Source organism: Gymnodraco acuticeps, unplaced genomic scaffold (assembly GCF_902827175.1).
Source record: "Gymnodraco acuticeps unplaced genomic scaffold, fGymAcu1.1, whole genome shotgun sequence".
NCBI classification, from domain to species: domain Eukaryota; kingdom Metazoa; phylum Chordata; class Actinopteri; order Perciformes; family Bathydraconidae; genus Gymnodraco; species Gymnodraco acuticeps.
In genome coordinates this window covers 152,567-176,563 of record NW_022991011.1, presented here as the reverse complement: position 1 = coordinate 176,563, position 23,997 = coordinate 152,567, and the positions used below count along the sequence as shown (strand labels likewise).

The 23,997-nt window shown below is 42.1% G+C and overlaps 1 protein-coding gene across 1 annotated transcript in view; it reads right to left on the bottom strand.

The window, feature by feature from the left end:
• The window catches only part of kif20ba (kinesin family member 20Ba), a gene marked incomplete in the record, with an annotated part of 92,764 nt that overhangs the window by 8,824 nt on the left and 59,943 nt on the right, over positions 1-23,997 (bottom strand). Inside the window, 5 exon segments of the mRNA XM_034236199.1 lie at positions 14,572-14,781; positions 15,118-15,231; positions 16,232-16,351; positions 20,617-20,793; positions 22,939-23,094. Coding sequence (XP_034092090.1) covers positions 14,572-14,781; positions 15,118-15,231; positions 16,232-16,351; positions 20,617-20,793; positions 22,939-23,094 — 777 coding nt within the window.

Sequence of the window (23,997 nt, the reverse complement as noted above, 5' to 3'; positions counted from 1 at the left end):
GCTTAACAGCGAAAACAGAGCGAGATTGATTGGTTTTATTTTTTAAGAACAGACATGGCATTTGGTCATTTTACATGTGCATTTTGGTTTGGTTTCCATTGCTTTGTCTGCTATCGGCCCCAAAGACCAGTAAGCATTTACAACTAATAATCTGCTAGGCAGGAACTGAGAACATCTTACGTAACAGGCGAGGGGAAATAAAGACCAATGCGTAATAACAGCCTTTTACACAACATACTAAGGGCTAGGCAACTCACTAGAGGTGGGGTACATTGCCTCATAAGTCCTCCAGAACCTCCACTGGCTCCCCGTACGTCAAAGAATCAACTTCAAAGTCCTCCTCATTACTCACAAAGCCCTCAACAATCAGGCCCCCCCCTACCTCACAGACCTGCTGCACCACCACACCCCTTCCCACTGCCTCCGCTCATCAGAAGCCAACCTCCTATCCATCCCCACCCGCACCAATCACCGGACCTGGGGGGACCGAGCCTTCTCCGTCGCTGCCCCCTCCCTCTGGAACTCACTCCCACAACCCATCAGACTGCACTGACCCCCCCACCTTCAAAACACTCACAAAAACTCACCTCTTCAACCTTTTAATGTGTGATTGTTTTTGTATTATTTAACTTTAACTATATACTTATTTGTTGTTCCTTTCTTTTCTCTTCACTATATCTGTAAAGCGTCTTTGAGCACCTGTAAAAGCGCTAACAAATTAAATATATTATTATTATTATAAGTCAAGTTGTAAGTCAGCAAAATCAATCAAATGTAGTCAATTATGCTTGAATATGCTATCAGCCTGTATCACAGCTCTCCATAGGGTTTTAATAATTGTGTTACAAGAAGGTGTTGCAGCGTATTCCTTAAAACAAAAGCCTCAGATTGCTTATAGTAAAAGGGGAAAGATGAATCGTATATTTCACGCCACAGTTGTCCCCCATGCCATAGTTTGGACACATCACTCTTTACTATTCACACATCCTGCAGACAAGTTATCATTAGGAGTGCACCATTAACTCTCCTTTGAGCTCTGGTTTGGTCTCCACCCTCTCCTGTTCATCACCATTTTTACTAACCAACATAACACTTAATCATTATGTATTCCATTCCTTACACATCCAACAGACAAGTTATCATTAGGGGTCATGTTTCCGTTCATAAGATCATAGCTCTGGTTTGGTCTCCACCATCTCCTGTTACTCTTATTTTTACTGACCAACATCAAACTTTTTCGAATGTTCTTTTCTCAAATAACACAGTTGCTTGTGTAACTGAAAGTCATTTTGTTATAAAGTCCTCAAAGTTCATGCTCTATTCTTTTGCAGTGAACACGCACTCACACAAAATAATTCTGGCAAGGTTTCGGAAAAATGTCTTAGTCTGTCAAAACTCCACAACTAGTGACGCAAGTGACATTTCCAAATACCAGAGTTCCTTGGGTTCGTCTAAAACCACCAGAATGATTGTTTTTGTCTTGCCTGGCTATTATAGAATCAATTTAGGAGTTATTTCCATGGCGTTATTTGTTAAATGAGCCTCTTTTTAAGGCGACTGACGCAGTTGCAAGAGTTTTGTGATGGATTTAGAAAGCTGTGAGAGGGGCAGTGAGTTCTAGCTGGGATCCATCATATGCAATGGGAATGAATGGGACAAGTCAATTACACCGAGTGCGGACGATGTGATATTATATGTTGTGGTTTTTTAGCTTACATACAAACATATGTAATGATGTATGACAAGTCTGCAGGCTTTACATCTTGGAAGGTTTTCTACAGTGCAGAAAATGTCTTTAAAATATGTTTGACTACGGACTGGGGATAAAGTAAAGGCACTATCATATTCGTGGTAGGGCTGCTCGATTATGGCAAAAATCATAATCTCGATTATTTGGGTCAATAATTGTAATTGCGATTATTAAATGTGATTATTCATTGACTTTGAAAACATCCATTTATTGGAGAAAAACATGTGAACAGTATGTTTTTAACAGTTGATTACCCTGAACATTAAGTATAATTCAAATGAGAAAAAAAAAACCAAAAGATTAATAATAATAACAACAAAATAATCGTTTTATTCCGATTACGTTGTTTTCGTAATCGTTGCAAGCCATAATCGTAATCGCGATTAAAATACGATTAATTGAGCAGCCCTAGTTTGTTGGTTTGCATACGTGTGTAAATTAATCAATCCTGTCATTTTTGTCAATAGTAAATAGGGTTAGGGTTAGGGTGCATAAACGAGTCGTAAAACCCAGGTATTACGTGGCTTTTTTACCACTTTTGGTTCCCTCATCTCGAAGTAAATGTTGTATTGAATGTGTTTTTGGTTAGTAGACAGAAATAAGATCTGTTGTTAAATGGACTGCTTATATAGCGCTTTATCCAGTCTTTACGACCCCTCAAAGCGCTTTACATATTACTATGTCATTCACCCATTCACACAGAGCAGTGTACCTTACTCTAGGACAGTGTTTCTCAAACTTTTTCATACCAAGGACCACTTAACTAATAAAAAAACATTCGCGGACCACCTAACTCCACAAATATCCCAAAACACATCGTTTTTCTAGAACAGATTATAAATCGCCTGAAAATGGTACGAACAGGTGGCAACATGTGTGACGAAGGTGTTGCCCTGGGCTATATCATGCAATATAAAGTGAAACTTAAGCTCGCTCCATTGCGGAGATATTCCCGCGAAAGTACGGAAAACTTAAATGCATTTATTTATTTCAAATGTGAAATTTTACCAATATACTCACGGACCACTAGGGGGCACTCACGTACCACCAGTGGTCCGCGGACCACACTTTGAGAAGCACTGCTCTAGGACCTAACATTCACACACCGTTGGCCATCGGGAGCAACTCAGGGTTAAGTCTCTTGATACATCAACATGTTGGCTGCACGGGCTGGGATCGAACCCACAACCTTCTGGTTGAAAGACGACCGCACTCCCTCGCAGCCACAGTCGCCCTAAACACAGGCTGAAGAGATTTCAAAGGTTTTGTTCTTCTGTATGACCTAGTGTTAGCTTTTCACCTTCAAATATCTCAAAGCGGTGTTAATATGTGGAGATTATCCTGCTGACAAAATGTGTTCAGTGTGTTTCCCACGGAGCTTATTTAGTGCAATATAACAAAATCCAATGGAAAAATCCCATTGCTCTTTTGTTGAGGGAGCGCTTTGCTAACCATGCTAACCCTAAACTCCTGAATGTACCCACAGGGATTAATATAGGTCCATCTTATCTTATATTTTGTGTCGTCCTACAAAAATACGTCATCACTCTCCACTAAGGGAGCCTAAACAGATTGCACTGTGTGAGAAATAATCAACATGCTATATCGTTTCTGACAATAAGAGGAGTTGCTGTGTTTCCAGTTGTAATAATACTAATAATACATTTTATTCATATAGCACACTTTAAAAACAACGTCATCTTAAAAGGTGCTTCACAAGGCTATGAGGAGAAAATACAATAAAAAGTTATCTAAGGAACATATTGAATGTTTTGTTTCTTTCTGTTAACTGTCAAGTGGGCACTAGGGCTGTCCCGAATACCATGTTTCGGGCTCCGGATATTCGGTAGTAATCAGCAGCGAATATTCGACCCACTTTGGTGTATTCACGGCATTCATTTTGTTATTCTACAGTATTGTTGTTTTAAAGTTATTAACCCAATTTGTGTTCTTTGAAATTGAAAAGGATATCGCATTGTGTTTGTTACTTTCGTTGCAGTTGCATATGTCTTAAGTGTCATTTGGCTTGGCTTCCCATTTATGGAAATGCTTTTATTTTGAAGGAGAGTTAGCGCTGTTGACAGGAAGTTGTTTTTGCTATGGAAACAACGTGCCGGAGATTAACGGACAAAAGTAATATCTACATATAAAGACGGAGAAAGTAAACGATAACGTTTATGGTTAAGTGTTAGCACCCCCCGATGAGAAACAAGCTCTTACGTTGATATTGGAGATTTCAATAAATTCTATTTGAAGAAAGAAAAACGGGGAAAAAACAAACAAAACGAATATCCGAATAACAAAATTGAAACCCGAATAGTACTCCAACGAACGAATATTCGGATATTCGGGTACAGCCCTAGTGGGCACTAAGTATTTTTTGTACGTTTTTGTGTTTCTCTTATTTTCCTACGATACTGTTATGATTGGCTGTGAATAAGAAAATATGAAGGACAGACCATATGTTTCTATTTATACATTTTTTGGAGAAAGGGGCAGGTAATAGATTATTTTCTTCTCCTGCTCCTTTTCGGGTATGGTGTGTTTATACTAAGTACATTAAGTTGTGCATACCATGAACGGAACACATACAAAATGAAATTAGATCAAATATGGTAATTATATAATAGATAGATAGCTACTTAGTAATTATCTATTATCTAATATATCATTCCATATTGCACTATTCCACTATTTTTCTTTTGTATTACTTTTAATATAATATACTTTAATATTGCTTTAATATTGTCTGCTTGTCTGTATTATTGTGTTGCACTGTTGGAGAAGCCTGTGACCTGAGACTTTCAACGACATAATTACTCTGTAGCTATGTTAGTTTGACAATAAAGAACCTTGAATATAAAAAAGGTTGAGAGCATAAAGAGGTTAGAATACAAACATTAAAATAAATGGCAGTCTGTAAAACGCTGTGCGGAACATGTGGGTCTTGAGGCTTTTCTTAAAAAACACTAACTATGTACATCTCTATTTGAAAGAGTGAGTGTTTGATGAAGCAAGCAGTACATTAAGCACAGACTTTGCATTTCAATCGCTCTCAGAAGCGAATGTCAGTTTTCTTACTTTTTTTTACCCTCACATCGCCTTTTATGATTTATGCTCAATTCCAACCACCCTGCACACATTTCCTCCTCTTTCATGTTGACATCTAACCCCCACCCCGAGCCCCTCTCCATCTCTGCTTGCTGCCACTTTAATCTTCCCGTTCTCCACTTTCCACGTGCTTTCTTACCCTCCTTTTCCTCTCCACTGCATGTTCTCTCCGCTGTCCTTCCTCACATTGTTTCCTTTCACTTTCTTCCTCCTCTAACCCTCAACCAATCCCCCTCCGATGTATTCTCTCTGTGCTGCCTCCACCTCCCTCTGAACTCGTTCCTCCCCGATGTATTTTGGCCATTTTCTAAAGCTCACCTTCTCTCTTTGTTATCTGCACACTTTCTTTGTCTGTACTAGACGTTACTGCAGCCATCTTTAGGGTCTGATTCTGTACAGAGTTCATTGATGTGTTCACACCTCCATGACCCTAGAGCCTTTGATACATAAAAAACCCTCCCAGTATCATTTTTCTGATCAGATGAGGTAGGCTCCAAGGTTTTTCTAAGATGGAAACTGGGTCATTGCAGCAGAATGAAAAGAGGTATTGGTTGGAGAACAAAGTGGACAAAAAAAGGGGAGAAAAGTACAAAATCTTAGGCTTATTCCACTAACCTGTAGATATGGAAAGCAAAAACATATATTACTACCCTAAAGAGAATTTAAATGAGTCTTCCTTCGTCTCATCTGAGTTTTTTTTTTGTACTGCCTTTTCAAAAGGGATGTGTTCATGCTGATACGTTTTGACTGAAGTGCCCCAGATCCCCAGAATCTGATGTCAGATCACTCTGTGGAAACCGTCCATAACAAACTCTTATATAATCTTTCTTTGGAGGTTTTCATTACATCGTAGGGGTGTAACGGTAAACGTATTCATACCAAAATATTCGGTATGGCCCTTCGGTTCGGTACACGTTCAGAGTAATTTGCTCATATTGGGTTCAACGCGTCAGAGCGAGCAAGTCATTTCATTGGATGAGAGGCATACTATGAGAGCTGGTCACAGGGATGCGTTCATATTTAGTGAGTAATTTGAGGAACTGTCGAAATGGCGAACGCAGATAAAGTTGAGCTCGAAAATCCTCCAGCATCATTGAAGTCTCCGGTTTGGGAACATTTTGGTTTCGCAGTTACGAACAAGGATGACGGACAAAGACAGGTGGACCGAACCAAAGCTGTTTGTCGGCATTGTTCAACTAACATTGGTTACGCGGCTGGCAATACATCAAACGTGCACACTCATTTGAAAAGGCATCACCTGAACGTGAATATCACCGGTACCAAAAGAAAAAAGACTGAAGTGCAAAACCAACTCCCGCTAGCATGTAAGCCTCCACCACTCGCAGAGAGTTCAGACCGAGCCAAAGCTATTACAAACACCAAGTATCCTTATGTTGCCATGTTAGCAAAGCGCTACCTGGCTGTATCTGCTACCTCTGTCCCTAGCGAGAGGGTGTTCTCCACAGCAGGAGACATTGTTAGTGCCAGCAGATCTGCCCTTTCAGAAAGCAATGTGGACAAGTTCATCTTTCTTTAAAACAACATAAAAATACAATGACAAGCAAGTCCTAATGTCAAGCTGGCTGCTCAGGTACGGAGGCTCAGTCATTGGTACATGTTCATTTACAAAGCCATGTTGGGTAAACTACCTTTTTATATCTGCTCTCTGATCTCTGGACGAATTGAAAGTACGTATTGCCTGAGATCTCATGATGTTGTTTTATTAAATGTGCCAAGTGCTAGGACTGACTTAGGGAAGAAAGCTTTTAGTTGTGCAGCTCCACTAACATGGAACAGTCTGCAAACATGTTTAAAACTGAGCACTTTGGTTCCCCTGCATCATTTTAAAACTCAGCTGGCTGACATGCTGCTTGATACTCATGGTACCTGTCTCTGTACATAGAGTTTGTAAACTGTACCCTGCACATTATGCTGTATGTCATCCTTATTGTTGTTCTGTTGTTTTTATGTTACATGTGTAACTAATGTCCTGCAGGTCACCTTGAAAAAGAGATCTTTTGATCTCAAGGGGCTTCACCTGGTTAAATAAAGGCTACAAACAAACAAACAAACAGTACAGTTCAAATACAGATTATTTCAGTTCATCGAAATGCTGCACCTTAATGTTTATTTTATTATATTTTGGATTTATTTGAGTGAATATTCAAAGTTTAATAATAAAAAAATAAATAATAATATGTTATGTTTTGTGATCATTTTTTCTGCTGTACCGAAAACGTACCGAACCGAGACCTAAAATCCTAATGAGCTTTTCTCAGTTCAAGAGTACTAAGACACAGCATGTTCTACTTCGTGTTTTGGAAATTGCTGTACTTGTTTGTCATATTCCAATAAAAGACTCATTCTGTCTCTACCCATCCATTCGGAGGAGGAACCAGTTCACGTCACTTGGGATAAGGACTAACTCAGAGTAGACAGTCCATTTGCTAAGAAATAAAGGTTTTTATTTTCTCAGCAATTGGTTTCTCCTAAAAATAAAGCAATTACATTAAAGTATTGGAAACTCTTGACTCATCTCGCCTCTAGTATGGCAGAATGTCCAACCCCCTTTTCCTCATCTACTTGTACTGGTAATGAAAAACACTTAAGTGAGCCACATGTTCAGAGTTGCTGCCCCACAAACTTTGACTCGTTCAGTTTCCAAACTCCTCTCGGTGCCATCTTAAGACCATTTGTTCATCTTTTATTCAGCAGTTTTCACTTCCTATGAAATGAAGATGACTGCAGTGTCAAGATGCATCTGGGAAAGCTGAGCACTGAGAACATTTACATAAAGTCAGTAATTCCAATTTCAGTTACAAAGACACCGAGGCAACATTAACTGCCTGCTGCAATCAAAACACCCATCCTTCACTATTTGAAAACGTAAATGTGGACCAGTTTAATCAAAGTGTTTGAATTATTTACCCAGAAACTAACAGCTTTAAAAGCTCTAAAGCCGTCATAGCTTACACACTGCTCTACAGCACAGGGGATACAGCATTTTGAAGCAACATCATGTCATTGAACAAAGCTGGAAGGTGGCGTTATCCTTTGTTAATCATTGTAAATATGACGCAGATTTTTCCCTATGCATTTCTGCTAAATCTGTAACTAAAATGTTCTTTGTTACAAGAAAACGGCTTGTGCTTTTATGATTTTCAACATCGGTAAAGCATGCTGCGACTTGCATACCCTCGCCCTTGGTCACAAAGTGTTATTGAAGGAAGCTTGTTGTTGTCACTGAAGGTGTGAAAGTCAAATACCGCCAACAAGTCCGGGAGCAATGGTGTCAAACTGATTTATCTCCAACCTACGCTAAGATAAGATAGAAACGTAACGATCAACATTCAAAACTAAGAGGCTTAATAGAGAGGCCTAAAAAGCTAACATTAAGCTATAAAGGAACTACAGCACGGTCACATGACTTCACGTCACCACCGCTGAGCTAATGTTCGGCTATAAAGGAACCATTGACTTCCAGACAAGGGAACAGGAAGTGGTTAAATGTTAAGTATTTTCTGGGTTGTAGGACTTTTTCCTGCACCATTCTGTACTGATATACAGCATTTAATAACTTAGTCATGATATCCAAATCTCATTGTTTTAAGCACCAATAGTCAACCCTATAAAATCTACATTGAATACATTTGTCTCCATATCTCCAAGCCTCAAGATTGTAGTTGTACTTGAAAGCTGCGGCACTCGTCATCTCAGCCGTGACTCTCGAGATGAACAGTGTCCTTTATATGTCCTTCTGATATTATCTGTAAGTTCATCATCTTGTCAATCTGCTTTGCCATGCACGAAATTGGCTGATGGCTTGTTTTGCAGTTGCTATTATAACAATATTTTCTGCAATCTTAAAACACTGAGCACGTGCGAGGGTAAATTGCCAACATAAGGTGTTTTCATGCATAAAAACTCAAACAAGGGAAACTCGAGCAACAAGAAGCAAACGCTGTGAAATTACCATTATAATGATATAAAATATTACTGGGTCTTACTTTGTAGCTATATGGAACAAATATCCATCATCTAGAGCAGTGTTTCTCAAACTTTTTCATACCAAGGACCACTTAACCAATAAATAAACACTCGCGGACCACCTAACTCCACAAATATAAAAAAAAACATCGTTTTTCTAGAACAGATTACAAATCGCCTGGAAATGGTACAAACAAGTGGCAACATGTGTGACGAAGGTGTTGTGCTGGGCTATATCATGCAATCGAAAGTGAAACTTAAGCTCGCTCCATTGTGGAGATATTCCCGCGAGAGTGCGGAAAACATAAATTGATTAATTAATTTCAAATGTGAAATGTTACCAATATACTCACGGACCACTAGGGGGCGCTCACGGACCACCAGTGGTCCGCGGACCACACTTTGAGAAGCACTGATCTAGAGCAGTGGTTCCCAAACGGTGTGCCGCGGCACACTGGTGTGCCATGAGGCAAGTCCGGGTGTGCCGTGGGATTTTGTGATAACCATACGTTATTATTGCAATATACAACTACACCAAAATAATAATTTTTTAATTTACTATATCAGTACTTTGTAGGTTTATATGTACGTAATCTGCGCGACTTGTGCGTCCACATCTCCACGTGCAGTGCTGCATAAACATGGCTGAGTCAGCGATAACTCTCGAGGGGTGGAGGTATGCCCATCACTCTGAGTTCGTCCGAAGAATAGACAGGAATGTGACGGTGAGGTGCAAACTGTGTCCAGGCCAGCAGCTGTTATCCACTGCTGGAAACACCACGTGGTCAAACCTCAACACACACCTGCAAAGAACACATGCTGAGGTGAAGCTAACGCACACGCTATTAGTTGTTTGTTTATATCACGCAGTCTGTTCTTCTTCTCTGTCTTCCGGTTGTTGCCCGTTTTGAATCACAAATACACACTACCGCCGCCTGCTGGTAAGGGAAGTTATTGCCACTCACGCATGCGCAGATCGTACGTGCTCGGCGAGTAAAGTAACGAGTTACTTTTATGTAGATAGTAACGAAGTAGTGTAATATATTACTTTAAAAAAAAAAAAGTAATATGTAATATATTACATTTTTTTAGTAACGACCCCATCTCTGGAGTTGGCGTTCTCTACTCTGATTTACATGAAGAACAACAGGAGGTCACGGCTCTGTTGAACAGGACTTGCGAGTGGCCCTCTCCTCAGCGCCCCGACAGGCACATGTATCTCACTAATTTGTAAGTCGGCAAAATATTTACAATAGCACATGTTTCAATGCTGATTGCTGAAATGTTACATTTATAATGTGTAGTTCAGGACCATGCAGTGCAGCTTCCTTGCATTGACAGTTCTGTGCTGAATTTCGGCTGAGTTTCCTTTGCCTCATTTTTAATGTTGTGACCTGTCTGGTTTAAATGAGTGTGTTGCTGCTTTGATGAAGCCTAATTTGATACAGTTTCAAATTAATTTCTGAAATATTTCGTTAATAAATATTTCATGAGTAATATAGTTGTCTTTGTCACATTTTATTTGGCATTAGTAAATAATTATGCACATTTACAGATATTTTACATGATATGAGTGATAACACGTGTTATAAGGGCTATTTTGCACAATAGGTGTGCCTTGAGATTTTTACTTGTCCTTTGGTGTGCCTTGGGCACAAAAAGTTTGGGAACCACTGATCTAGAGGACAAAATGAAAGAGGGAGCAGGATGTGAAGTCATGTGACCGTGCTGTCGTTCCTTTATAGCCCAACATTAGCCACCTTTAGCTTAGCGGTGGTGACGTGAAGTCATGTGACCGTGCTGTAGTTCCTTTATAGCTCAACATTAGCTTAGCGGTGGTGACGTGAAGTCATGTGACCGTGCTGTAGTTCCTTTATAGCCCAACATTAGCCTCCTTTAGCTTAGCGGTGGTGACGTGAAGTCATGTGACCGTGCTGTAGTTCCTTTATAGCCCAACATTAGCCTCCTTTAGCTTAGCGGTGGTGACGTGAAGTCATGTGACCGTGCTGTAGTTCCTTTATAGCCCAACATTAGCCTCCTTTAGCTTAGCGGTGGTGACGTGAAGTCATGTGACCGTGCTGTAGTTCCTTTATAGCCCAACATTAGCTTAGCGGTGGTGACGTGAAGTCATGTGACCGTGCTGTAGTTCCTTTATAGCCCAACATTGGCCGCCTTTAGCTTAGCGGTGGTGACGTGAAGTCAGGTGACCGTGCTGTAGTTCCTTTATAGCCCAACATTAGCCTCCTTTAGATTAGCGGTGGTGACGTGAAGTCATGTGACCGTGCTGTAGTTCCTTTATAGCCCAACATTAGCTTAGCGGTGGTGACGTGAAGTCATGTGACCGTGCTGTAGTTCCTTTATAGCCCAACATTAGCCTCCTTTAGCTTAGCGGTGGTGACGTGAAGTCATGTGACCGTGCTGTAGTTCCTTTATAGCCCAACATTAGCCTCCTTTAGCTTAGCGGTGGTGACGTGAAGTCATGTGACCGTGCTGTAGTTCCTTTATAGCCCAACATTAGCCTTCTTTAGCTTAGCGGTGGTGACGTGAAGTCATGTGACCGTGCTGTAGTTCCTTTATAGCCCAACATTAGCCTCCTTTAGCTTAGCGGTGGTGACGTGAAGTCATGTGACCGTGCTGTAGTTCCTTTATAGCCCAACATTAGCTTTGTACTTCATAAATCATAAACTGTGGAGATTATCCTGCTGAACAAAACCTGTAAATATCATAAACGTTTGTTTGACACAGAGATTATTTTCTGACACGATGGAGAAATCCCATTGGCTTTTTGTCAAGGGTCCGTCTGCGATGCTAACTTCTACAAAAATATCATCACTGCACCACTTAATATATCATTCTACTCTTATTCCTTTCATCCGTCTGGAAGAAATAAGGCTCTCTGACTTTTGTACCTTTTTACACGCTGGCTGTAACATATGTTGAATCTGAACCAAAGGAGTCGTACGAGTTGCAGACAGAGATAGAGAATCTGACGACTGAACTACATCCGACCTTCTGTTCCTCCGGGCGCTTGTTTGATATGTTCTCCGCGGGGGGGTGAGTATTTATGTGTGTATAAATCACTTGTGTGTCTCCTTAGCGGCGGTATTTATGATTAATGAGGTTGTTTTCTTTCCCCCCCATATGTCAACGCCACATGCAAGTGGGTTCTTTATCATCCATACTAAATGATTTATAGCTACAAGAATAACCAGTGGTGGATTTCAATACGGTGCAAAGTGGGCCTTTTAGTTTGACAATAACAATAAAGTAAGACTGTTTTTATTAGTTTGAAAGTTAGCTTTTTAGTTAAAACAATAAATGCTTTTTTATATTCATATTTTGGATTTTTTTGTAATTCTATTTCATATTATTTAGACTCCAAAGTTGCACAGATAATAACTAGGTTTATTTTTCTATCTATTGGGATCCAAATAATGAAATATATTTACTGCAACTGTGTACATTTATCATGCTACAATTGAACAAAACCCTGTTGAAAAATATTGAAATATCAAATCAAGTTTTATTTATAGCACATTTATAAACAATTGTTGGTGGAGCCAAAGTTCTGAACATATAATAAAAATAGCCTACAGTAGAGACACTTTACAGCAAATACAACAGCACAGATTGTTCAGAATATCAGTATGAGAAAAACGACACCCTCTGTCCTTAGACCCTCTGTCCTCAGACCCTCGGTCCTCAGACCCTCGGTCCTCAGACCCTCGGTCCTCAGACCCTCTATCCTTAGACCCTCTGTCTTCAGACCCTCTGTCCTTAGACCCTCTGTCCTCAGACCCTCTGTCCTCAGACCCTCTGTCCTTAGACCCTCTGTCCTTAGACCCTCTGTCTTCAGACCCTCTGTCCTCAGACCCTCTGTCCTTAGACCCTCTGTCCTTAGACCCTCTGTCTTCAGACCCTCTGTCCTTAGACCCTCTGTCCTTAGACCCTCTGTCTTCAGACCCTCTGTCCTTAGACCCTCTGTCCTCAGACCCTCTGTCCTTAGACCCTCTGTCCTTAGACCCTCTGTCCTTAGACCCTCTGTCCTTAGACCCTCTGTCCTTAGACCCTCACATCATACAAGGAACAACTTCCAGAGAAAACCCACAGTTTAAAGGGAACATGGGAGAAACCTCAGGGAGAGCAACAGAGGAGGGATCCCTCTCCCAGGACGGACAGACGTGCAATAGATGCCGTGTGTAAATCCAAGAGATAATACATTTTACAGCATATAGACCGAATGTTAGGAAATGCATGTGTCTGTAATAAGAAGATGAATCCACGAGGATGTCAGCTACAATCCTGTGGGAGCCATCAGGGAAGCAGCATGACGAGACCCAAGGCAGGACCGCAGAGACAGGTTCAGCCACGACCCGAAACGTCCACGACTTAATCCAGAACTCAGGATAGAGGATCCAAGACACAGGACTACAGTATATATAATATAGTAAATATTGGAACGGATGCTTTATTAAGTTGGTTTGAAGTTAATTAACTATGTCTTGATGTATTATTTGAGTATTCTCTACGTTATAGTATCTACAAAGTCATACGGTGTATTTGGGACCAAGTTCTGCAAAGCAGATTGTTAAAATGACTTGCATTGGTTCTTTACATTTGGAAAAATGTTAGTGACGTTTTTTTAAGATCTGATTTATATCGATGTGTGATGTCTTCTTGTAAACCCACGCTGTGCAGATATGTGTTTACATTTGTGAAAAGCCTCCGAGAGCCAAGTGTAACCGAGGCATTAGCCTACTTCCCTTTAATTAGTCGGAACAAACAAATTAACACGAGTGCAGCTCCTCGGCTGATTTAAATCAAACGACGGTGAGGGAGGCTGTGTCCTGAAAACAACCCTTTACCCTTTAGAGCAGCTGAGTCTAACTCACAGGAAGATATCTATTAGCTTCTGGGATTAGTTTCAAGAAAACGTGTGACCTTTGAACGAACATCAGCAATATTCATCTGTTTGCAACTTACACATTATTTAACTAATACATCACAGGGTCTCTGCAGGAATCCTGAAGTCAGATGGAAGACCTTTTAAGACCTCATCTCATCATGAGTTCTAACCGGTTACCTTGGCGACACACTTTACCTCACATTGACTGTATACAGTATTGATTGTCCTTCCTCCTTATCTTCCAGCCATTTGGACGCAGACTTGCATTTCCCCATAACGATGTTGCTTAGCAACCGGCGTAAACGGACCTTCGCGCTATCAAGCAGTGAGCGTGCGATGTCCTGTTCAGATGACGTCACACCCAACGGGATGCCATCAATAAACTACACAGAATCACACTACACACCTACGCCATGACTACATTCAGGCAGACTGCAGAACACAACCTCTCTGGACCATTTATATACTTATTGGAAAACAAGCTACAAAATGTAACACCTTGGAAAATGCCGTTTAATACTTTTAAATAGCCTTCATTTTCGCTAAATTGATTGATCAACTTGTAATACTTTTTGAGACCCGGCGGACCCCCTGTATCATATTCCAATTACTTGCGTTTATTACGGACCCAGAATCATCACTTTAGTAACAGGCTGAAACAGAGGGGTTTGAGGCTAGAATTATCTGTTTGGTATTTCGAGCAAAAAACACTTCATAGACATGTTTTCTATATATTTTGATATATCTGAGACCTATAATATATGCCTAATAGGAGACCTTTAAAGTGTGCGGACGAGCTCCTTGAGTTCGATCTTACCTTTTCCATCTCCACGCTCTTCCTCTTGCGTGACGACCGGGTGATTTTGACGGTGACGGAGTTTTCCTCTCCTTGGCGCCTCAGAGCCAGGCGGTTCGGCTGCAGAGGGCTGAAGGAAATCTCCATCTCCGGCCGAGGGAAACGACTCATCCTGCCGTTCTCCGTGGAAATCTCAGAGGCGTCCAAAACTGACGGGTAGCCATTGGAGCTCTGAGGGGAAATGGTGGGAAATACTGAATGTAAAGCAAGGCAAGTTTCTTTATATAGCACCTGCAGGTTTCTGGTAGTTTGTTCCAGATATTTGGAGCATAATAACTGAACTTCTCCAGTTCTGACTCTGAATTATTACATTTCCATTCATTCTGGCCAATCCACTGGTGCATCCTTTGAGCTTTTATTTGTAGCCGTCATTATTGTGCTGCAAGTGTTAAAGTCAATCTGTTATCTTATCCCAATTGTGGCTGAAATGTAATTATAAAATATATCCCACTAGTAAAGATAATGTCTAGATTAATGAAGTTTATAACTATTAAAAAATGTCCTTACCTGGCTGCTGACGGACAGTCTGTTGTCCCGCCTTCCTCCTGACTTCCTCTTGATGCCTTCACTCTGGGGTTTCCCAACCAATGTTGCAGGGCTTTCGCTTTCAGTGGTTTTGATCTGTTAGAGGCAGAATAGGAGTAGTTTAAAATTATGTTGATGCATTAAAGCTTTATTCAAATGCGTTATCTTTCTACAGTTATAGATGGATAGAGAGATAGAGAGATAGAGAGATAGAGAGATAGAGAGATAGAGAGATAGAGAGATAGAGAGATAGAGAGATAGATAGATAGATAGATAGATAGATGGATAGATGGATAGATGGATAGATGGATAGATGGATAGATGGATAGATAGATAGATAGATAGATCGGTAGGTAGAGGTATATAGATAGATAGATAGATCGGTAGGTCAGCAGGTCTCTCGCTCGATCGCTCGCTAGGTCGGTAGAGGTATCTCGATCGATCGCTCGCTCGGTCGGTCGCTCGCTCGCTACGTCGGTCGGTAGGTCGCGGTCGCTCGCTCGGTCGCTCGCTCTCGCTCGGTCGGTCGGTCGCGGCGCTCGCTCTCGGTCGCTCGCTCGCTCGCTCGGTCGGTCGGTCGCGGTCGCTCGCTCGGTCGGTCGGTCGCTCGCTCGCTCCTCGCTCGCTCGCTCGGTCGCGGTCTCGCTCTCTCGCTCGCTCGCTCGCTCGCTCGGTCGGTCGCGGTCTCTCGCTCGCTCGCTCGCTCGGTCGGTCGCGGTCTCTCGCCTCGCTCGCTCGCTCGCTCGCTCGCTCGCTCGCTCGCTCCGTCGGTCGCGGTCTCTCGCTCGCTCGCTCGCTCGTCGGTCGCGGTCTCGCGCTCGCTCGCTCGCTCGGTCGCTCGCTCGCTCGCTCGGTCGGTCGGTCGGTCGGTCGCGGTCGCTCGCTCGTCGCTCCTCGCTCGCTCGCTCGGTCGGTCGGTCGCGCGTAGCTCGCTCGCTCGGTCGCTCTCGCTCGCCTCGCGGTCGGTCGGTCGTCGGTGCGGTCGCCTCGGTCGTCGCTCGCCTCGCTCGCTCGCTCGCATCGCTTCGCTACGGTCGAGGTCTCATAGCTAGCATGACGAAGTAGGTAGGTAAGATTAGGTTAGGTAGAAACTCACCTGTGTTTCCTCCTGTTTGATGTTTGCAGCATCGAGCTCTTCCTTCAGTCTCAGGATCTCAGAGTCTCGTTCAGAAAGAGCCGCTTGAATCTCCGCCATGACACCTTCACCCTCAGCAGACTGAAACAGGAAGTTAACGGACGTTAGGTTTTCTGTTGCTAACCCATCCTCTCATAAAAAACCTGTAGTATTTTGGATCCTGTAGTATTTTTGACTCTTTATTTTAAATGATACAGAATATTTTATATTGTTTTTTTATATTGTTTATATTTGATATAATATTTTTCATTTTATTTGTAATAATTCTATTTTTCAACTTTTTTAGGTATTTTAAGTATTGTCTTTTAATGTCTGAACACACTTCTGCGACGAAACAATTTCCCAAATTTGGATCGATAAACCAACCAACCAAACAACCAACCAACCAAACAACCAACCTACCAATAGATAATGATGATTTATTTTTATAGATGACTGAAATGTGGAAACACGTTGATTTTCTGAACGCTCATATCACTTTTTTGCCAAAAGACGTTAATTAAACTCAATTTCTGGTCAGAATTTAGGTCATGTATATCTGAATGAAGCGTGTTTTTATCAGTGGCGAACCGTCAGGGCCTTCAAGGTATTCAGAGAATACCCTGGAACAAATCGATTTAATTATAGAAATAAAATGAATAAATGAGAATCGTATCCGTGTTGTTGATCTGTAATATTACAGTGTTACGTTGATTTGTTTGTCCTCTCAGACCATGCTACGCATTTCAGTAGAAAAGAAAGCAACCAATCAGATCTTGTTCTGGGTCTCTGGGTAGAATATCCTTCACCAAGGTATTCTGTGGGGGGTGTGTGTGTCTACAGAAGGTCCAGTTGTGATGGCCACAGTTCGCCACTGGTTTTTAATCTATTGTCTAACTTACTTTCTGTCAGTGTCAATATCAACATTTTATCATTAACTTAGCTGTATATATAAAACACGTGTATATTTGCCTCAACACAACAAAACAGGGCATCAGGTGTGATATGTTGGTACTGAACAGTTTACTTATACCTGTTTTTATGGGCAAAATAATGTTAAATTGGTGCACTAGATATAAAAGTTCACCACCTCGTACTTATTGGTGTGCCTGCATTACATTTGAAGGTATTTCCAAGCACCGCATGCACAAAAACGAGGAGCAGAGAATGAAAAAGAGCCCTGCAGTGTGGATATGTCACTGCTGTATCGAGTTGTCCTTCATATCCTCCGTGGATTCCCAGATAAAGACGCCAGGCATAAAATGAGCGGCTATTATCCGTCCAATTTCTAAATCAATACGGCTCTAACCAGACATGAGCGGAGCGTCAATTTGATTTGTGGAATCCTTACAGCCTGCCCTTCACACCGGCTGTTCTGCAGCTGCGTGACAGATAGTCAGAGGGTGTCGTATTGTCATACTGATATTTTGTACAAACTGTAAAGTCCACTGAGACAAATGTAACATTTGTGATATTGGGCTATATAAATAAACATTGATTGATTGATTGATATGTCATTCTGAAAAAGCTCACAGAAGCTCAGCGGGGAAATGTTATGCAACGCATCGGAAACAGAGATGTTAACGGAGCTGAGTCACCAGCAAACACACAGAGCAGGAAGAAAAGAAAAAGACCTGACGAGTGGAAGACGTTATTGACCCAAACGCCTGGAAAGCTGCTCAAAAGTTTAAGAACATCTGCCGCCATGTTCACTCGCAGAAAAGGGTGTTCTTCTATAATGTATCTGGTTCTGTTGAATTGTGTTTTCTGTTGGCTTCTATTTCTCAAGACTTTGACCAAAATAATCTGTAGAACTTTGGCAAATGTAAGTCTCTCTGGCAGCGTTTCCGCTAGGGTGGCGTCTTGCCGCCCTTATTCAGCTCGGAACGCCCTGAACTCGAGCTGAGGGCGTCCAAAAAAATAAATAATTTGAGAGAAGATCGAGAGTTTTTAATCGCTTGAAATGACGAAAAGAACAAGGACATCCCTCTGTTGGCAAAGGAGTTTGGTGGGATTATATTTGCTGCCAGCAAAGTGTTCCTGTGACGGAAAGTGTACTGCCGGCGAGCCTTGACGGGGGGTGCTAGAGGAGCACGCGCGTGAACTGCGAGCGCCGGAGCCTCGCAGCGGAGAAACTGAGGCTCCGTGGTAAACTGTGGTAACATGAAGAGCCGGCGCTTCTTAGTGAGCCGAGCCAAATGAATTCCCATCACTAATACGTAAAGAGATAATATCTATAAGGGACGGCTCAATTAAAAAATCAAGTCACGTGACAAGACGTGACGTTTCCCCCCCCCCTGCTCTCGGGGTGGACGCCCTCTCACCCCTGGTCTGGCGGAAACACTGCTCTCTGGTCAAATTGTCTTGTGTAAATAATTCGCCTTAAGCACAATTTGGATATTTGGATATGACCGTATGTTCTTTTTCCCTGCCTAACATTTGGGTGCGTTCTTGCAAGAGATCTTATTTAAAAAAAAGTTGAAATAACACTGAATGAAACCCTTGTTGCTTCAAACTCTCAGTGTGCAAAAGTGACAAAGCACACTACTAGGATGTCTCAAACTACTTTTTCCTGAAGGTGAAACAATCCAATAAAAGCCATAACAGGAGGAATGATATCTGGACATACGAGCATGTGTCCTCCCTCTCTATCTCTAAATGCTCCTGGTCAGTCGCTTCGGTGTAAAAAGCAGACCCTTCTGACATCTTCAGTGTGTGTTATGCTAGATCAAATCTGCACACCTATGTAAATATATTAAACATGTTCATACAAATGCTCAACTTCTTACTCTGATATCCCGTTTCAATAGTTACTGTTATGGCAGAATCCTTATTACAACGTGTTTCTGGCTTAGTTATGAAGGTAACAGAGGTCAGAGAGGCTCCATTAGCCACTTTCACACCAAGTACTTTGCCGCACTTAGTTCCCAGCACTTAGTTCCCCCATGGAACTAAGAGCCGATCGCGTTCACACCGGAATAAGTTCCCTGAGGGAGGATTAGGCAAATGAAGCCGCTGACGTCACTTCTTCTTCTTCTGCTTTGGGTTTACTGGCAGGCCGGAAGTCCCCGGAGTTGGGGAAGGCCTTCTTCAGAGTAAATCGCCAGAACGCCGACACCTCCTCATCTCCACCGTTGCCATAAGTTAGTCTCTCTGCGTTGGTGCGCGGGGCTAATGCTAATAATGCTAATGCCAACAAATACAATGGCGGCTTCACAAAACTTTTCAGAGTTTTACGGGGCGTGGTTTGCAATTCGGCCAGCCAATAGAAATTGGTACTTTGTTCTCCCCAGGAAAGTCCCACCTCTCCAGCAGGCACTGAAAAGGGGCGTAAAAGTTCTCTGAACTAAGTTCTCTTTTTGGTGTGAACGCAAAATCCCAGGAACTATCGGAACTAAACGGGAAAAGTACTCCGGTGTGAAAGCGCTTATTGTGTCTTCCGCAATTATCAGCAGATGTACCCGTTGTGTCCTTGGGCCCCGAATTTGCTCCTGTGGGTATTGTCCACAGTGGATGACCATTACATGTATGATCTGTATGTGTAATGTGTATTTGTAAAGCGCTTTGAGAGTCTTTGATAAAGCGCTATAATAAATATAAGGATTATTATTATTACCCATGTTAAGTAAATTGGCAAAGGTCAGAGGAACTCCAAGAGAGGTCTTCCTCAGATATAATACAGTTAAAGCCTAAAGTTAGTGGTTCATATCCAGCATGCATTAGCTAAGAAACGATAAGGATGTTGGTGTGTTGGTTAACGTAAGGAAAATTGTATGTGGTCATGTGCAAACACATATATAGTTTGTTAACTGGATAATTCCTATCCTGCAAGACTCCTAAAGACGTCATGAGATGATGACCTTTCTACATCTGGAACATGTCCAAGTTTAGGAGACCTGACAATGTGTGTGCGTTAAACATGATTAGGGAAAATGTTCGTGTGTCATTTAGGAAACCTATATCTGCCCTCTGTTTCTTGTGTTCGTGTAGTGCTGCGTACCTGGACTCACATTCAGGTTCAGGTCCGGACTCAAGTCCAGAGGTTCAGGTTCAGGTCCGGTTCGGCGTACCGGTACGCAGCACTATTCGTGGGGCATTTCCACGATTTGCTGCTGTGGCAGGAGGTGATGTACTCCAAGATTATTGTTGTTGTTGCGCAACTGAATAATAATGAATCTCAACCATGTCTGTGTTTGTGTTGTATTGACCTCTCTCTCTCTTAACATTACTTTATCATTTTATCTTTATTTTTGCGTGTGTGAATCCTGTTTTCAAACTCTCACACTGCTGCTGCCACAAACTCCTGAATTTCCCCAAGGGGATGAATAAAGTTCCATCTAATCGTATGTTCTTTGTGTTGCACTGACCTCTGCTGGTGTGTGTGTGCTCTTGCTCTGCAGCTGCTGGATGAGCTTCTCGTTCTCCACTTGGCTGGAGAGCAGCTTCTGTAACTGGACATCCAGAGCTGAGACTATAGTGTCTCTCTCCTTCCTCCATCTCTCCATCAGCTGCTCCTTCTCCGCCAGCTGGGAGGACAACGACTCCTGGGAACACAGACATGAAGATGCAGGAAAACGTGAGGGGTTTTGTTCTGTATTGTTAGTGTGTGTGTGAGGGAGAAAGACATACAAAGAAATGTAGAATATTATAGTCTTGTGACCATGTTTTATCCTCCGTACGGTGGCCTTTTAGGACATTTCACCTCTATTTGATTGGGGTTACCTAAAAAACACTTTTCTCTGATTATTTACATTTTTAAAGGAGGGCTTTCTGGGCTCGCCATCTTCTAACGTTACACTCAGTAACAACTTATTTCTTTGCTGCTCGACAGTTGTTGGACGACTTCGCTGATCACCATTATCTTAAAATTGGCATCGTAACTTCGCCTCTCTTGTTTATTAACTCGCCTACTTTTGATCCACTTTGTTGGAGTTGGTCTGTGTCTCTCCATCTCTCCTGTTTTACATTTTGAATATGTAAAACAATAATAAAAAAACTAGGGCTGTCAAACGATTAAAATGTTTAATCAGATTAATCACAGCTTAAAAATTTAATTAATCAGATTAATCACCATTCCAACTATGTCCAAAATATGCCATTTCTTTATGTATATTGTTGTGGGAATGGAAAGATAATGAAAGAAGGCGGATATATCCATTTAACACAGTATCTATGTTTATTATAAAAAATGTCTGCGTGTCAAAATGAAAGACAACCCACACACCTATCAATCATCAAACCGTGGGGTCTTAATTCATTACGTGTTGATTTCTATCAACGGGGGAGTACTTCAGGAAAGTCGACAGAGGGGGGGGGGGGGGGGGGCTAGTGGAGTACTTCGTGACCACAGAGTGTGAACGTTGTGATCAGCTGTTTTAGCGCAGTTCTCCAGTGAAGGGGGGGGGGTCTCCCTCCGCAGCCGGTTGGCGTAGTTTTGGCACAGTTCCGTTGTCCAGACCGACGTTAACAGCAGCCCTGTCTGTGCACACGGAGACCGACTCTGTCGTCCGGTGATCTAACCGCCTTCTGGAAAAGCTCCACAAGTACGTCGGTACGCAAATGCGCTTTGTAACACAAGTGACGGTACGCATTTCAGATTACGCACATAACCTGCGTACCAGTTATGTGCACCCCTGTACTACAGCAAAAGTATTCTCCGTCGGGACTTCCTGCAACAACACCACGCCCTTATCAAAGATGTTCTATTGAGAAGACGATCACTACGTGACAAAAGTTTTCAAAACCGTTTCTGGTCTTCGGTATTTCCAGACAAGAGGCTGAAATCAATCTGACTAACTGCTGTCTGTGCAATTTACTCCGCGAGTTGGCGGACTTTATTTTGCTTCCTTTAACATCATTGTTCATTGTGGGGCTAAGCCATTTCTTGGTATGGGTGTAGCCTACCCCAGCCATACCCTGGCGCTGCCACTGGTGGCACGTATGGGGCGGTCCATTCTGCACATGCGTTAAATGCAATGAATTAAAAAAATTAATTACCGCCGTTAACGTGATAATTTTGACAGCATTAAAACATAAAATAACAATAATAATGAAATGCATCATGAGAATTATGATACTGTACAAACTTAAGCAGTGTCAAATTGATAAGCAAAAATATTACTGACTAAATTATATATAAACAAATGATTTACTTAATTACACATCCGAAAAGGGGTGGGAAGAAGTTTACACTTATTTAATCCGACCCTGTCTTCCAAAAACTAAATTATTAACATATATATATATATTTTATGTTGCTGTGTACTGTTGCTTTAAGACAGTGTCTCTCTGGGGGAACACTCGTTTGGTGCGATCGGTTGTTGTGACTGTGTAATCACATCGAAAAGTCTAGACCCCGAATATAAGGCGACCCTTCTTTTTCAGATTTTTGTCTAGGAAAGAAAAACCCGTCTTATATCCGGGTCACTACGGTAACCGTCATGAGTCTAAACAAGACGTTTTAAAGCTGCAGGTTGACTTTATCTCAGCTGTGCTTCAAGGTGATGGCATGTTTTGATATGTATTTATTCAAACAAGGACAAAGCATACAAATACATTAATCTCTGAAAAGAGATTAATTATGCTAATTTTGAGGCAGGTACTCAACAATCAACAAACACTAAAAACATTGCATCACCTCTATCACACAAACAGTTATAAAACATGATACAGTATCCTCGTGTTCCTACCAGCTGGCTCTGCTGTCGGGCGTGCCGCTCTCGGTCTTCAGCGAACTTCCTCATCTCCTGGTTCCTCTTGTCCTCCGCCTCTTTAGCCTGGCCAATCAGGAGCAGCTTCTCATCGAGCCACTTCCTGCGCTCGCTCTGATGTTTCTCCGCACACAGCTGGTAGACAACAAGGAGGAGAATCTGTTTAACACAGGGGGGTCAAACTCAAGGATTTGGCCCTCGACCTCATTTCACGTGGCCCTCAAGAGCTCGGAAGAGAATATAATAGGTTTATTACACGGTGACATGGCGCTTTACAGAACCATGTTGCCCATAAACGACATGTCCCACAATGCATCTCATTTTGTGACAAACGCACTGAAGAGACTTGCAATCATTTGTCCGTAGACTTCTGCTTTCAGACGCAGTTAATTATGAAGTTGTTACCCTATCCGATAATAACCCAATGCAGAGGCAATAATGTAATATAATACTCTATTTTATATATAAGTATATTTGTATAGTCTGATGCTGCGTTCACACCGGACGCGATGCGATTTTTGGGGGCGCAAATTCGCTCCGACAGCGAGCATGAACCGGTTGATGCGAATTCCGCGGCGCGATTGAGGCGATCGAAGGGGCAAACGCTCAAGTTCAATTTTTTCAACTCGAGCGCCAAATTCGCGTGACGCAATCTCGCGGTAGCCAATCAGCGATGAGGATCTCAGTCTGCCGTCACTGACGTTCAACCAGAAAACCATAAGATCAGCCGTTAGCTCTTAGCACTCAGAGCTCACAGCTCCTCATATCTGTTCAGAAACTAGACAGAAGTTAAACAAGTACAAACCACAGACTGCCTGTGTCATGGCGAATACAGTCGCTGGTTTATTTATGTCTGGAGGCCGTTGTTGTGAGTGTGGACGGTCTGAGCATATACTGCGTTAGCTTAGCCAAGCTACATTTAGAAAACACGCATTTTAAAAGGTGTTTCTCTGCCGTCTGTCTGCAGACTTGTCAAAGCATTAATTCATGGTTCTTACTAACCGGTATCAGTATGTTGTTACTTCGGCATCATTTTGA